We start from the raw sequence: 14,766 nt of genomic DNA, 5'->3' as shown, positions 1-14,766 counted from the left end.
AGGAGTGGGAAAGAGAGAAAGGAGAGAGAAAGAGAGAAAGGAGAGAGAAAGAGAGAAAGGAGAGAGAGGAGAGAGAAAGGAGAGAGACAGAGGAGAGAGAAAGGAGAGAGACAGAGGAGAGAGAAAGGAGAGAGACAGAGGAGAGAGAAAGGAGAGAGACAGAGGAGAGAGAAAGGAGAGAGACAGAGGAGAGAGAAAGGAGAGAGACAGAGGAGAGAGAAAGGAGAGAGACAGAGGAGAGAGAGAGAGAGAAAGGAGAGAGAGAGAGAGAGAAAGGAGAGAGAAAGAGAGAAAGGAGAGAGAAAGGAGAGAGAAAGAGAGAAAGGAGAGAGAAAGAGAGAAAGGAGAGAGAAAGAGAGAAAGGAGAGAGAAAGAGAGAAAGGAGAGAGAAAGAGAGAAAGGAGAGAGAAAGAGAGAAAGGAGAGAGAAAGAGAGAAAGGGGAGAGAAAGAGAGAAAGGGGAGAGAAAGAGAGAAAGGAGAGAGAAAGAGAGAAAGGAGAGAGAAAGAGAGAAAGGAGAGAGAAAGAGAGAAAGGAGAGAGAAAGAGAGAAAGGAGAGAGAAAGAGAGAAAGGAGAGAGAAAGAGAGAAAGGAGAGAGAAAGAGAGAAAGGAGAGAGAGAGAGAGAAAGGAGAGGGAAAGAAAGGAAGAGAGAAGGGAGAGACAAAGAGAGAGAGAGGAGAGAAAGAGAGAAAGAAAGAGAGAAAGAAAGAGAGAAAGAAATAAAGAGAGAAAGAGAGAAAGAGAGAAAGAAAGAGAGAAAGAAAGAGAGAAAGAAAGAGAGAAAGAGAGAAAGAGAGAAAGAGAGAAAGAGAGAAAGAGAGAAAGAGAGAAAGAGAGAAAGAGAGAAAGAGAGAAAGAGAGAAAGAGAGAAAGAGAGAAAGAGAGAAAGAGAGAAAGAGAAAGAGAGAAAGAAGAGAGAAAGAAGAGAGAAAGAAGAGAGAAAGAAGAGAGAAAGAAGAGAGAAAGAAGAGAGAAAGAAGAGAGAAAGAGAGAAAGAGAGATCGGGATGGGGACCATACTCTGCTTAAGCAGCATCAACACTCTGCACACAGTCTCCTTGGTGATTGGGAACAATCCTGGATGGGTCGCCAATCCGACACAGTATATCAGCAAGCTGGCACTCATTTTGCCGACCTCGGAAAGATAACAGGCCGAGTTAACCCCACCTGGTATTAATTCAACAGCTGAATGGGATTTGAACTCAGGACCATAGGATCCCAAGCCCACCACCCGAACCATTAATCCAACACCAGGCATGAGAGGAAGAGGTGTCAAAGAATGCGCAAATTGGGTAATTAAACACTTTTTTAGCAGTCAGAACTACTGTTTTTGGGGTTTCTGTGGACCATGTCGAGGCTCATATAAGAGCCAGAAAAGTCCAGAGCACCCCCTTCCCTTCCCCACTCCCTTCTCTCGCCCCCCCTCCATCCTCCTCACTCCCACCCTCCTCCCAGAGTGTATTACGACATGTGGTGAGGTGTTGCTCTCTCTCCCCCTTCCTCGCTCTCCCCCATGCTTCACCCATCCTCGCTCCACTCCCTCCCAACCTCCCCCCCCTCTTCTCGACCTCCCCTCCCTCCTTTCCCCTCTCCCTCTTAATATTCCCATCAGGAAATGGACGGTTGTATTCGCCAGTATTCAATATTTCTATTTCAAAGTTAGTGTTACAAAATTAATTACCACATTGTTTCACTGTACACTATCCACATGATACTTACTACGCAAGGGAAGACATCTTTTATTTGGGTATGAATAGCTGGATCCCGACATAGAGATCTGCCTCTCCCCTCCCCGACACAATTCCACACACACACACACACACACACACACACACACACACACACACACACACACACACACACACACACACACACACACACACACACACACACACACACACACACGCACTTAAAATTACAAGATATACAGGACATAGGGGAACAAAAATGGAATACGATGATAAAGGCAGCTTTGTGACTGGTTAGTCTCGTATCAGGCAAAATGTGGACCTAAACATTGATAATACTGTATTGGACATTCCTCCCACCCACCTCCAATTGAAGAACCTCACCCCCTCATACAAAGCACTCTATAGCGTTTAGTACTTTAGTGTATGTAAGCGTGATGATACTAATGAATGATGTCCTTCCCACAGGGCGTTCAAGGTCCGCCAGCAACTCCCTTCTCGTAAAACTACCAAAATCAAGAATCACTGCTCACCTTCATTCTTTCATTCCTCTTTTTTCTCACCTTTGGAACAATCTCCCACACTCTCTTCAATCCCAATCTTCCCTCCAGGTCTTCAAAACAGCGGTTCACCACCATCTCTTATTTTCCCCCATCCAAAACCACAATCTTTTCTACCCCCGTTAATCCACCACAAACACACCCCCTTCAAGTTCCCTGGTTCCCTTCCTGAAAGTCCCTGTAGTGGAAGGACCTCAAAGTCCCTGTAGTCTGAGGACCTCAAAGTCCCTGTCGTCTGAGGACCTGGAAGTCCCTGTCGTCTGAGGACCTGGAAGTCCCTGTAGTGTGAGGACCTGGAAGTCCCTGCAGTGTGAGGACCTGGAAGTCCCTGTAGTGTCCATCTTATTTACCCCGTGTACCCCGCCCCATCCCTCTCCCTTCCACAGATCTGCTCATGTCTCTTCCCCAATGTTTTGTGCTTTCCTCTCCCGTCCCTCCTGTCTCCTGCTCCCCTTGTTAGACGTTCTGTGTGTTAGCTCTCATGTGAGCCTTGACAGTGTTGACAAAAAAACAGAATTGAAATGATTTTTTTTTTTTTGCATTTTACCTTTTACAGTTAAACACTGTAGCTTACACTTAGCTTCAATAGCACTGAATGAATTGCCATAATCGGGAGTTTTGGTATATTTCTTTGCAATTGCTCAACTATTTTTTTTTAATAAAAAAATTCCACATTTTACTGCTTGCTATATCAAGTTGAAATACACAACTTTGGAAATGATATATGAATGTGAAATGAGGCCTTTTGTGCATGCGGGGTGGTGTGTGTGTGTGTGTGTGTGTGTGTGTGTGTGTGTGTGTGTGTGTGTGTGTGTGTGTGTGTGTGTGTGTGTGTGTGTGTGTGTGTGTGTGTGTGTGTGTGTGTGTGTGTGTGTGTGTGTGTGTGTGTGTGTGTGTGTGTGTGTGTGGTCACACCGATTCGGTTCTGCTCACTTTTAACCTACCGATTCAGGCGCGAAATATATAATTTATACAATCTTTTAAACATAATTTTCAGTATTTAAACAAAAGTGTCAATTTCAAGCAAGTTAACCATAATAATTGTTGTGTTCCTGAATGCAAATCGAACTCACGATCATATAGGAATACAAGAAATGGGCTTCATTGAGAGGTGTCGTGTTCATACCATTTACTGTTAGTACGTTCTAGCATTGGCTGTGGACATATAACACACACACCCACACACCTTTTAGCAATGGAAGCAAAAATCTCGTATAATTTCTCTTGTGGCCCCAGAACCAAACAAACAACATATTTATAACAGCCTTCACAGCCCCAGTAGCTCCCCTTTCACCCTTCCAACATGATTAATCATAATTATCATCATATTGAACTTACCCTGGACAAGCACAAGCCTTCCCATCAGTGTTCATTAGAACCTAATCCAGGCAAACAGTCCATACACTAGTAGCAATCCGTCGGAGGGGGTGAAGGGGGTGGGGGGGTATGTAAAACACGTCCCTCCACTCAGGCCTTGCACTGACCCACATGGTTGTGAGTTTGCAGTATCAGCGGGTACCCATTCGGTGAGCTGAGAAAGTTATCCGTCTTTTGTTGTGCAGAGGCACAGCCCTTTCTCTTAGGTACTTTTCCAAGTATTTTTGGCTTCTTTCAGAAGCTTGGTAATCATTCCACGGAACAATCCTTATTCTGGGTGGATAATACATTTTATTTTATCTCAAACTCTTCAGATTCTTGGAGTTTCTGCACATGCGCAATGAGAATTTCGGGGCAGATTGCATCATTTCAAAAGTGTCGTGTTTATTTATTGAACAAGATCGTGAACCAAAAAATGTCATTTATATACAGTATAATGGAGCAAGTGTTTGTATGCCAGCTCTAAACCCATTGTAACCTGGAAAAAAAAAAACACAAGTCCACCATTTTGATGCTATAGTAAGCCTAAGACATCTTCAAATGTATCATATTCACAATCGCCATGCCCTCCATATAAGTTTTCCATTGAGTGTAAAACAACCTAAGCAACTGTTAAAAGAATCATCAAATATTGAAAGGTTGAAGCCGTTGGGCGTCATGGGCCTTGTGAAGGTGACAGTACATATAAGCCTCAGCCTTCGGGCCTTAGGCTTCAGGCCTCTGGTGTCAAACTATGGCCCAGTGCAATTGGAATTATCTGAGCAATATAACCATGATGTAATATATATTCACATAAGCAGTCGGCATGTTGTTGGTCATGTATGTAAACTGGGTTGTTATTTTTATTTCCAGGAGGGGTTGAGGCAGTGGTATGTTGCCTATACACCACCCAAATAAAGGGATGTATCAGAAGAATATGTTGCGTACTTGGAACAAGATCACCCTTTGGGCAGGTACTTTGCTCGTTCATTATAAATAAATATATTTTAAATTATCCTTAAAAATGGGATTCTTCTCTGCTAATATTTATAGGAGATTTTCATCATAAAAAAAACGTGTTGGTATAAATACCTGGAAATCCACCATACATGTTATCGGCTTCTCTTGGACTTGCACTTTCAAATGGTGGATACATCAAATCTGTGTTCCATTCTATGGTGGAGGTATGGTTGGCTTGGGTCTGACTGCTTCTGAAGCGAAGTCGGTAGTGAAACTGGATAAGGTATTGAGGAGGTACCGGAAAGGAGAGATAAAATCCTTCATTGGAGGAATAACATATCCTCCATAGCATTAAAGTTGTTGGAGCTTACGATAACATGATGCATAATAAATGTGAAAAAAATGATTCCAACTTCATTTTCATATAATAAACTAATGGTGATGGAAATCCAAAGATTTGTTTCCAACTTGATTCAGATTGTAAGTGTGAAATAAAATATAGGCCTTGTGAGCATGAGGAGCAAAACTATGGCTTCCAAAGCATTATTATCAAGAAAACCTGTTGCTAGATAATCCAACATTGTCTGAAAGTATTACATGTGACTTTGTGAGTGAGAAGTTATTCGTTGCTCGTACCTGGGATGGCAGGGGATCTTCCCTCCGCTGGAAGTTATGGTCAATGACCACAGCTGCCAAGATGTTCTGTGCAGAGCTGTTGCTTTGTGACATGAATTGCAGCAATTCCTCTTCAGAATCAAATGAAATGGCTGAGAGGGAACAGGTAGCTCAATAATAATTCAAAACATGAAGTAAGCTTTTATTTTTATGGAAAGCTTTTTATAGAAGTGCCTTTGGAGCACAGAAAAATGGAACCTCACTTATTTGCTACAAGTTATTTCTGAAAATAATCCAAAACATTCTGTCAATCTAACAACATCACAGATAGAGTACCATTCACAAACTTTATTCCGATCACATTATTATATTCCAGCAGAGACGTGCAGAATATCCGCGCAATGCAAAATGTGACTTCAAGTCTTCAACTCCCCCCGCCCTCCCATCACAAACCCCCAAGTCATCAACCCCCCACCCCCTCTCAAACCCCAAATCCTCAACTTCCACATCAGAACGCAAATTCCTCAACCTTCCCTACACAACCCGAAGGCTTCAATCCCCTCCCCACTCCAAGCCTTCAAACCCCCTCATCAACCCCTCCCCCCCCACCACAAGTTTTCAACCTCCACCCCCAAAGCCTCAGCCTCCACCTCCCAACTCTGTCCCATCTTTGCTCTCCACCCCCCCTCCCAACCCCAACTCTCTGTCCTGTCCTCCCTTCCTCGAGAATATAAGAATATGAAAGGTTAGAATCCAATAAGATGAGACTATGGCATAATTTAATGTGGATTCTCTCTTCAGCAATATCGCAGTCGATCAGTTGGTGAAAATAATCTGAAATTATTGATGAAAGAAATTATTGATGTCACGCTTGATTGGTTGAAACATTTTAACAACTGGAAAATGACTTATCAGAACAGCCAATTAACAGCCGAGGATGTTGCTAGCCAGCTGGAGATGTGACGAAACAGCTGTGCCAAACAATATACATGGCACAGCTATGGGTTCACCGGTCTCTGCTGTTGCGGCTAAATTGGTGATGGAGGAACTTGAGCAAAAGATATTCCCACAAGAATTGGCTCCCATGATACTGGAACAGGAACAGGTACATGGATGACACTTTCTCCATTGTGCATAGGGACATGGTGGACCCCCTTCTTGAGCAACTTGGCCAAGTATTCTCCAGCACGAGTTTCACAAATGAAATTAAAAAAGAAAGCAAATTGGCCTTTTTCTCGGTGGAGGTTTACTAACTGGAAACCTGATGGCTACCTAAATATGCACTTTATTTGTGATGAGTAAATATCGGTTTCTCCCGAGTGTGCCCACGGAAGCCTCCAATATTGGAGGTGATGTGGTGTGCATACGCAGCATGCTGTTGCTGTCATTAGGCCGGTAGAGCAATTTATTGGTTTTATTTTTATTCTTAACTGAATTCCACCTCCAGTTTAGTGTACCGTGTGGCAGGGACAATGTGTTGGGTGACAGACGACCATTGTTACTCACAGATTGTGCAATTTTGTCTGTTGTGAGGAACGATCTGTGCTTTGCTGCTCTACCAAGTCAGGCAGCGTTTTGCATTATAACCGTATCTGGTTTGTGGTCACAAATAAATGATTGTGGTGTGCCATCTTGGGGAAGCTCATAACAAAGGCAAGACCATGGTCAGCGGCTCCCCTGTCCTTTATTTGTGACCAGTAAATTTTGGTTGCTCCTGAGTGTGCCCACGGAAGCCTCTGGCATTGGAGGCAATGTGGTGTGAAGGCGCAGCATGACGTCATGTCATGCTGTTGCAATCATTAGGTCGGAAGAGCCATTTATTGGTTAATAGCAAAGGTACCTGGTATTGCAACCTCTTCCCCTCCCTCCTCCCACTCCTTCCTTCTCCAACCCCCCCCCCCTTTCCTCCTCCCACCCCATCCCACCAAACCGCTCTCCCTCTGGACTCCCACCCACCCCTTCCCATCCATCCAGATTCCAACCCCACCCATTCCTCCCACCCCACCCCACCCCCCACCACCTCCCATCCCATCTCCCTCTGGACTCCCAGAACATCCTTTTGCCTCCCTCATTACACCTCTTCCCTGTTTCCTCCTTTCCACCCTCCCCTTGCAAATGGAAGATGTCAGCAACTAATACAGCCCCAATGATAGCAAATAATAAATCGAAATATCAACAGATACACTCTGACAACTGGGAGAATGGCAAAAGAGTAGAAGAAGAAAAACATATATACAGTATATATTTTTATATATATGCTAATAAAAGGCTGTGTGTGTGTGTGTGTGTGTGTGTGTGTGTGTGTGTGTGTGTGTGTGTGTGTGTGTGTGTGTGTGTCAGTGTGTGTGTGTCAGTGTGAGTGTGTCAGTGTGAGTGTGTGTGTGTGTGTGTGTGTGTGTGTGTGTGTGTGTGTGTGTGTGTGTGTGTGTGTGTCTGTGTGTGTGTCTGTGTGTGTGTGTGTGTGTGTGTGTGTGTGAGTGTGTGTCAGTGTGTGTGTGTGTGTCAATGTGTGTCTCCTCCATAACTCCAAAACCATATAACTTAGCCACCTGAAATTTTGCATGCATACAAAGAAAACTCCAAGGAAGTGCAAGAGTGAAAATTGGGTGTTCGGGTTAATTAAAACAAACCTTTTGAAAATAATTAACGGCCTTATTTAATTATACCATTCATCAGGCAATCCTTGGCCACCTGGCCGTCTGGGGTCTTAAGGCGTTTCCTGGGTAACCTCGCTGGGATCTGAAGCCGCCACGTTTTTTGGCCTGCTCAACCTTACCTCGACTTAGAACAGGCCGCAACGATTTCTTAACGATGGAGTTTATTTTTCACTTTCCTCACTCGTATCGAATTCATCATAGCTTTGAATCGTTGTGTACATTGCTTTTGTAAGTATTATAGTTTTCAAATTAGGAGCTTGGAGCTATTTAATGCATGATGAGACGATTTTCCACGAACTACTCTTACGGCCAAATTAAAGTACATCATCGAAATATTATTTCAGTTTGGAAGATTGGATATCATCCAGACTGAATAAGTGTCAAAATCTGTTGTGAAATCTGATAATTTAAAGACATAACAAATCTTATAACTAAGCCGATATACCTATTCACTTTAAGGAAGCAAGTCTATGTTCCCTCTTCCGTACATACACAAGAAAACGTGTAATTTACAAAGCATTAATGTTATCTTTCTCAACTGTTTGGAGAATTATATTGAGTGAACAAATTAACTAGCTTCATTGAATGCATTCACTGCGAGACCTTGCGCTCTGTCCCCCAGAGGGAGTGCCTATCCATAGTGTCTGCCAGATCTGTGTCTATATTTTCGGATATTTCGCAATGTGCTCTTCTGGGAATCAATGCAAATCTGGGGAAAAACGGACGTTAAAAAAAAAAAAGTTATCACGTTTGTGCGGACAGCGAATGATGTGCCACATGACATGTGCACAGATGAGCAGGCAAGATGGCGGATTATCTACAATGTTTATTTCATGGGCGATTGAACTTTGCGATGTCTCCAGGGTTGTTCCTGCATTAAGCTGAAACTCCTTTGTGGATAAAGTTATTTTAATTCATTTTATTTCATTAACTGCTGTGTGCATGGTGAAGACAGGCTTGAAAGTTAAAGGGATCCTTTAATTATGGTGTGCAGCGACAGCCTGGCCAACCGTTCCTCATCAACTATTTAATTGGAGTGCTTGCTTGAGTCCTTAAGCCTCTTGCCGAGCGCCCATTGTTGATTGCACTAAGTCATTCTGAGCGAATTGTTCACTCGCTGCGGATGCTTTTGCCGTGCCATGTTATTCAGAGTGAGTGGATCATGCTCCATCACTCTAAGCAAATGGCTCATGCCCCGTCACCCTGAGTGAGTGGCTCGTACTCCGTCATCCTGAGCGAGTGGTTCCTATTCCGTCATCCTGAGCGAGCGGTTGGTGCTCCGTCACCCTGAGCGAGCGGTTCGTGCTCAGTCACCCTGAGCGAGCGGTCGGTGCTCAGTCACCCTGAGCGAGCGGTCGGTGCTCCGTCACCCTGAGCGAGCGGTCGGTGCTCCGTCACCCTGAGCGAGCGGTCGGTGCTCCGTCACCCTGAGCGAGCGGTCGGTGCTCCGTCACCCTGAGCGAGCGGTCGGTGCTCCGTCACCCTGAGCGAGCGGTCGGTGCTCCGTCACCCTGAGCGAGCGGTCGGTGCTCCGTCACCCTGAGCGAGCGGTCGGTGCTCCGTCACCCTGAGCGAGCGGTCGGTGCTCCGTCACCCTGAGCGAGCGGTCGGTGCTCCGTCACCCTGAGCGAGCGGTCGGTGCTCCGTCACCCTGAGCGAGCGGTCGGTGCTCCGTCACCCTGAGCGAGCGGTCGGTGCTCCGTCACCCTGAGCGAGCGGTCGGTGCTCCGTCACCCTGAGCGAGCGGTCGGTGCTCCGTCACCCTGAGCGAGCGGTCGGTGCTCCGTCCACCTGAGCGAGTGGTCGGTGCTCCGTCACCCTGAGCGAGTGGTCGGTGCTCCGTCAGCCTGAGCGAGTGGTCGGTGCTCCGTCACCCTGAGCGAGTGGTCGGTGCTCCGTCACCCTGAGCGAGTGGTCGGTGCTCCGTCACCCTGAGCCAGTGGTCGGTGCTCCGTCACCCTGAGCGAGTGGTCGGTGCTCCGTCACCCTGAGCGAGTGGTCGGTGCTCCGTCACCCTGAGCGAGTGGTCGGTGCTCCGTCACCCTGAGCGAGCGGTTCGTGCTCAGTCACCCTGAGTGAGTGGTCGGTGCTCCGTCACCCTGAGCGAGTGGTCCGTGCTCCCTCATCCTGAGCGAGTGGTCCGTGCTCTGTCATCCTGAGCAAGTGGTCAGTGCTCCATCACCCTGAGCGAGCGGTTCGTATTCCATCATCCTGAGCGAGTGGTTCATGCTCCGTCACCCTGAGCGAGTGGTTCGTGCTCCGTCACCCTGAGCGAGTGGTCGGTGCTCCGTCACCCTGAGCGAGTGGTCGGTGCTCCGTCACCCTGAGCGAGTGGTCGGTGCTCCGTCACCCTGAGCGAGTGGTCGCTGCTCCGTCACCCTGAGCGAGTGGTCAGTGCTCCGTCACCCTGAGCGAGTGGTCGGTGCTCCGTCACCCTGAGCGAGTGGTCGGTGCTCCGTCACCCTGAGCGAGCGGTTCGTATTCCATCATCCTGAGCGAGTGGTTCATGCTCCGTCACCCTGAGCGAGTGGTTCGTGCTCCGTCACCCTGAGCGAGTGGTCGGTGCTCCGTCACCCTGAGCGAGTGGTCGGTGCTCCGTCACCCTGAGCGAGTGGTCGGTGCTCCGTCACCCTGAGCGAGTGGTCGCTGCTCCGTCACCCTGAGCGAGTGGTCGGTGCTCCGTCACCCTGAGCGAGTGGTCGGTGCTCCGTCACCCTGAGCGAGTGGTTCGTGCTCCGTCACCCTGAGCGAGTGGTTCGTGCTCCGTCACCCTGAGCGAGTTGTGAAATAACTCCCGATTTCTGAGCAATTAACCACATTAACATGTTTTCTAAATTACCAACCTAATTTTTTTTTTCCACCTGTCACATGCAGCTGTGTATTAACATTAATGTTTGTGAACATATCACTGAAACTGTTGTTAGGCGGAGATGAGAAATAACCTCTTTAGCAATGCCCCAAAGCAAGTTGTCAAATGTTGTTAAGTCTGGACTTCAAGGAGGCCACACTATCTCAGATCCACGTCCAATCCATCGTCCACTGAAGTCGGCGTCGAGATATTCTCCAACTGCAAGAGCGAATGTGCTGGTGCACCATCTTGTTTCAGGAGAGCTGAACATAGCAGATTCTTAGCATGATCGCTGAAGATAGCAGGATACCTGATTCTTGACAGTTGAAGACCTCAAAACAGCTGTCAGAGGCTGCTTTCATGACCTCCAACCCTCAACATGGAAGATGTCCATAAGAACATGGAGAAAAATTCAAATTTGTGTGGAGAATGGAGGGAAGCAAACATAAATTCGAACTAAATTCTCACTGCATGCATCGGGACTTTGTGGCCACTCTGGTACATAGTGCAGGTTAAAGCAGGTGACAACTGCAAATGTAATACCTTGTAGTTCACTGCCGCATCGTAAAAATAAAACGTGAGTGAATCGCATCGCTTCACTGAATATGGAGACAGACGCATCTTCTTCTTCTTAAGCTCTTTTTTTCACCTGGTGTTGGCTTAGCGGTTAGGGTGGTGACTTGGGATCATCGAGTCCTGAGTTCAAGCCCCGTTTTTCCCGCTGAATTAACACCAGGGGGGTTGATTCAGCCTGTCATCCTTCCGAGGTTGGCGAAATGAGTACCGGTGTCACAGCCAAAAGTCTGCACAAGAAGGGAAGGGGTAGTGACGGATTTATTAAAAATCTGGTATTGATATGGTGCAGGCATGATGGGCCAAATGACCTCCTCCTGCACAAAATTTCCTTGTAAGCTTTGTGGCGTTTTCAGAGCGCGAGGCTCTATAAATGCCACGTGAACAAAGGAGCCTGTACTTTATTCATAATGCTTTATGGATTTCCCTCTCCCTTTTAAAAATCTCAGAACTGCCTTGTGGAGTCAGGAATGCTTCTAGTTCAAATGGCCGAAAATGTTTGGCAGATACGACACACCAATCCCCTCCTCTTTAAGCATGGCAGAGACTTGAGGGAGCAAAGTTTGTGGGAGGTAGAGTTCCCAGCAGCAAAGGCTACGACATGCCCTTTGACTCGCTGCAGCGCATCTTCTTTGGTGCTCTCACCAGCCAACATCCCCTTTACTGTCAATCATTTCAGTCTGACTCTTTCTCCTCAGAGTTGACTCTTCCTCAACAGGTTTTCCCACACAAGAGTCTTTCCCATCTTGCACTTTTGAAAAGTAAGGTGGGAGTCCTTTGCCTACAATGTGGTTGTGTCTGGTGCTGTGAGAGAGTTAATATAGAAATAAAGAAAGGGGGTTTGTAAAGAATAACGGGTTTATACCTGATGTGGAATCCATTCACCCATCGGGACCATACTCTGTGCAGAGCGTTGGTGCTGCCTAAGCAGTCTCCTCGGCTATTGGGCACAATCCTGGACAGATCACCACTCCGACACAAGATACCAGCAAGCTGGTACTCATTTTGCCGAACTCAGAAGGAGGACAGGTGGAGTCAACCTCACCTGGTGTTAATTCAACAGCTGAGTGGGATTTGAAGTCAAGATCCTAAGATCCCAAGCCCACCACCCTAACCAATAAGCCAACACCAGGCATGATATGGACTCAATGAATGTCAAATGGTAATTTAGGGGAAGAGAAGGAACCCAATTGAACTGTGCTATGAGTGGCATGGTAGCCACTGTAAATAAGCCATGGAAATGAATAAAATAGGATTGGAAGGAGAATTAAGGGAGGATAATTGAAGAGGAGGAAGTCCTATCTAAAAAAACTCCACAACACATCTGTCCTGTTTCCATTTAGACAATGGTGGAGGCCTATTTGTTTTATATTGTTACGAATCTCAGAATCGGATCCGAGTAATGCATCCAACATTCAGAACCTCAGACAGTTATTTCCATAAACGCAGGTCCAGGATAGACCCATCCCATTGTCTGGTGGGATTATAACTTTGATGCGTTGGAGAAGGGTATATAACAGATTCCCTTTCTTATGGGATTGCCTTTTTCTCTTAACGACACGTTCATGCATGTGAGAGATCGCCGTTAGCCCAATGGAGACTCATTCTACCCCCTTTCCATCAGGACACATTGTCTTGGAGGTGGAATTTAGACTTGCAGGACATTTGATTAAGCACACCGCGGGCTTTTCCTGAGCAGTTATTCTGACGGTCAAATATGGCTGTGGATCATTTACCTAACCCACATCTCTTTCATAGACATTTGACATCCACCTTTTTCCATCAACGTTTGACGCCCCGTTCGGCAGCTCTATGGATGCTGGCTAGCTCTCGTTTGTGTCGGGCTGAATGGAGAGGTGATGGTTGTTGTTGACGTTTTGTGAGCATTTCATGTTTTCACTCGGTAATTCTGGCAAATGGCTGCTTTCTGCCGTTCGTCCAGCACCCCAAACATGGCATCATAAGCCAGGCCTGTGTTGATTTGGGGGTGCATCTCGCTCTGGTAAGGAAGGAATGATGGCAAGCTTGACAATTGGTCACATGCAACGATGCGCCAATAGGCAAGGCGGATTTGGCTGAAGTCTGCTTGAGGCTCCACCCAGACTGGTCGCCTATAAAAAGGACCGGAGGACCGCTTTCCTGACAGTTTTTTTGTGACAGCTAGGTGATGGTTCCTTTCAGCTCCAGTCAGTTGGTTAGTTGGTGATAGCCTTGCAGCTTCTTACAGCTGTCCGTTGGTTGCAACTCCCGGTGGCTCCTGACAGTGGGTGACGGTTGGACCATTCCTGCTGGTTCTGCTCGTACCTGATTCTTGGCGTCCCTGGTTGCTGGGGGTGATGACATGATGGCGATTGGTGTTTGAGCCCGTTTGCGAGTGGGTGCACAGAGAAGCAAGGTGCTGGCAGCAGACCAAGGCACACTCAAAAACACTTTGGGACATTTTAATGGATGCGCAACGACTTCTTCCTTGGTAAGCTGATACCGGATTTCTTCCCCCCCCCCCCCCCGAATGATCTGCTGGGTACCCTTGTCTCGTGTTTAATTGTTAAGTAAGGCATAGTGATAAGCATCTGCTCTTTGTCCATTTTTCTATCAACGCCTGTTTAATTCTTTATTTGCTTGAGATTATTTTGATTGATTTGAATTTACCTATTTTCACCACAAAGGAATAAAAAGTTCTTCAGTTTATATATTTTTTCTTTCCAATAAATTCCTTGTTGACATTTCAACCTGTCCGTGCTTGTCCTTTCCTTCCATTGATCCAGCATTGTCTGAACCCAGATAGACTGGGAGGTAGTTCCCAAACTAATTAACCTATCATAGTCGGCAAGCACCAGCGGTAAAAACTCGGCAGCCATACTTAAGATCTAATCAAGATAAGATTGGTGCGTTGCCGAGGGCACGTCCCCCGTTCAGGAAGCCACGTGACCTCTAGTTAAACGGCAAATTAGACGGTGGACATTGGAACTCGTGGTTAACTGATTGGCGTTCGTGGTTGTAAAGAAACCCACCGTACCACGAAGTTAATTGTGAGCGGTTGCCCCAGGTCTGGCTCTTCTGAGGAGAAACAAGGATTAACCCCCTCATAATACACTCGGTGCCCATGGCCGTAACAATATATTAATGGAATACATATTAATGGTATAACTGATGGGTGGGCAGCGGTTCAGAAACAAGATTCGGCTTGGTAGTTTGAATGTGGGGTCAATGGGTGGGAGAGGAGTCGAGATGGTGGAGATAATGCAGACAAGAAGGTTGGAAGGGTTGTGTGTGTGCAGGAGACCAACTGGGAAGGAGACAGGGTGAGGTTGGTAGGAGGATACAAGCTGTTGCACGTGGGAGGGGATGGAAGGAGTACTGGCATGGGAATAATAGTATCGGAAGAGATCAGGAAGCATTTGGTTGGGGAAGGAGGAATAGAGAGGGTCAAGAGCTGGTGGAGCTGGTGGTGAGGAATGGGATGGCCATAGCTGGTTCATTTTTTCAAAAGCGGAAAAGCCACAAGATTA

The 14,766-nt window shown here is 46.6% G+C and overlaps 1 protein-coding gene and 1 long non-coding RNA gene across 7 annotated transcripts in view; one reads left to right on the top strand and one right to left on the bottom strand.

The window, feature by feature from the left end:
• The window catches only part of LOC147021941 (uncharacterized), a 72,090-nt gene that overhangs the window by 5,256 nt on the left and 52,068 nt on the right, over positions 1 to 14,766 (top strand). Inside the window, exon 2 of the long non-coding RNA XR_015061002.1 lies at positions 4,478 to 4,578. This is a non-coding gene — a long non-coding RNA (uncharacterized LOC147021941). The remainder of the gene's footprint in view (positions 1 to 4,477; positions 4,579 to 14,766) is intronic.
• The window catches only part of LOC147021942 (phospholipid-transporting ATPase ABCA3-like), a 197,600-nt gene that overhangs the window by 174,239 nt on the left and 8,595 nt on the right, over positions 1 to 14,766 (bottom strand). For all 6 annotated transcript variants that reach the window (XR_015060999.1, XR_015061000.1, XM_085892392.1 and 3 more), the window contains 2 exons: positions 5,201 to 5,331; positions 4,697 to 4,838 (listed from right to left, as the gene is read on the bottom strand). Coding sequence is in view for 4 of the 6 variants with exons in the window: in XM_085892392.1 (XP_085748518.1) it covers positions 4,697 to 4,838; positions 5,201 to 5,331 (273 nt within the window). In the remaining 2 variants the exon portion in view is untranslated. The remainder of the gene's footprint in view (positions 1 to 4,696; positions 4,839 to 5,200; positions 5,332 to 14,766) is intronic.

This window comes from Eptatretus burgeri, chromosome 8 (assembly GCF_056783735.1).
Source record: "Eptatretus burgeri isolate ZD-2024b chromosome 8, Ebu_testis_v1, whole genome shotgun sequence".
Taxonomy (NCBI): Eukaryota; Metazoa; Chordata; class Myxini; order Myxiniformes; family Myxinidae; genus Eptatretus; species Eptatretus burgeri.
Note: the sequence above shows the minus strand (reverse complement) of the source record. Positions and strands in the feature narration are given on the sequence as shown.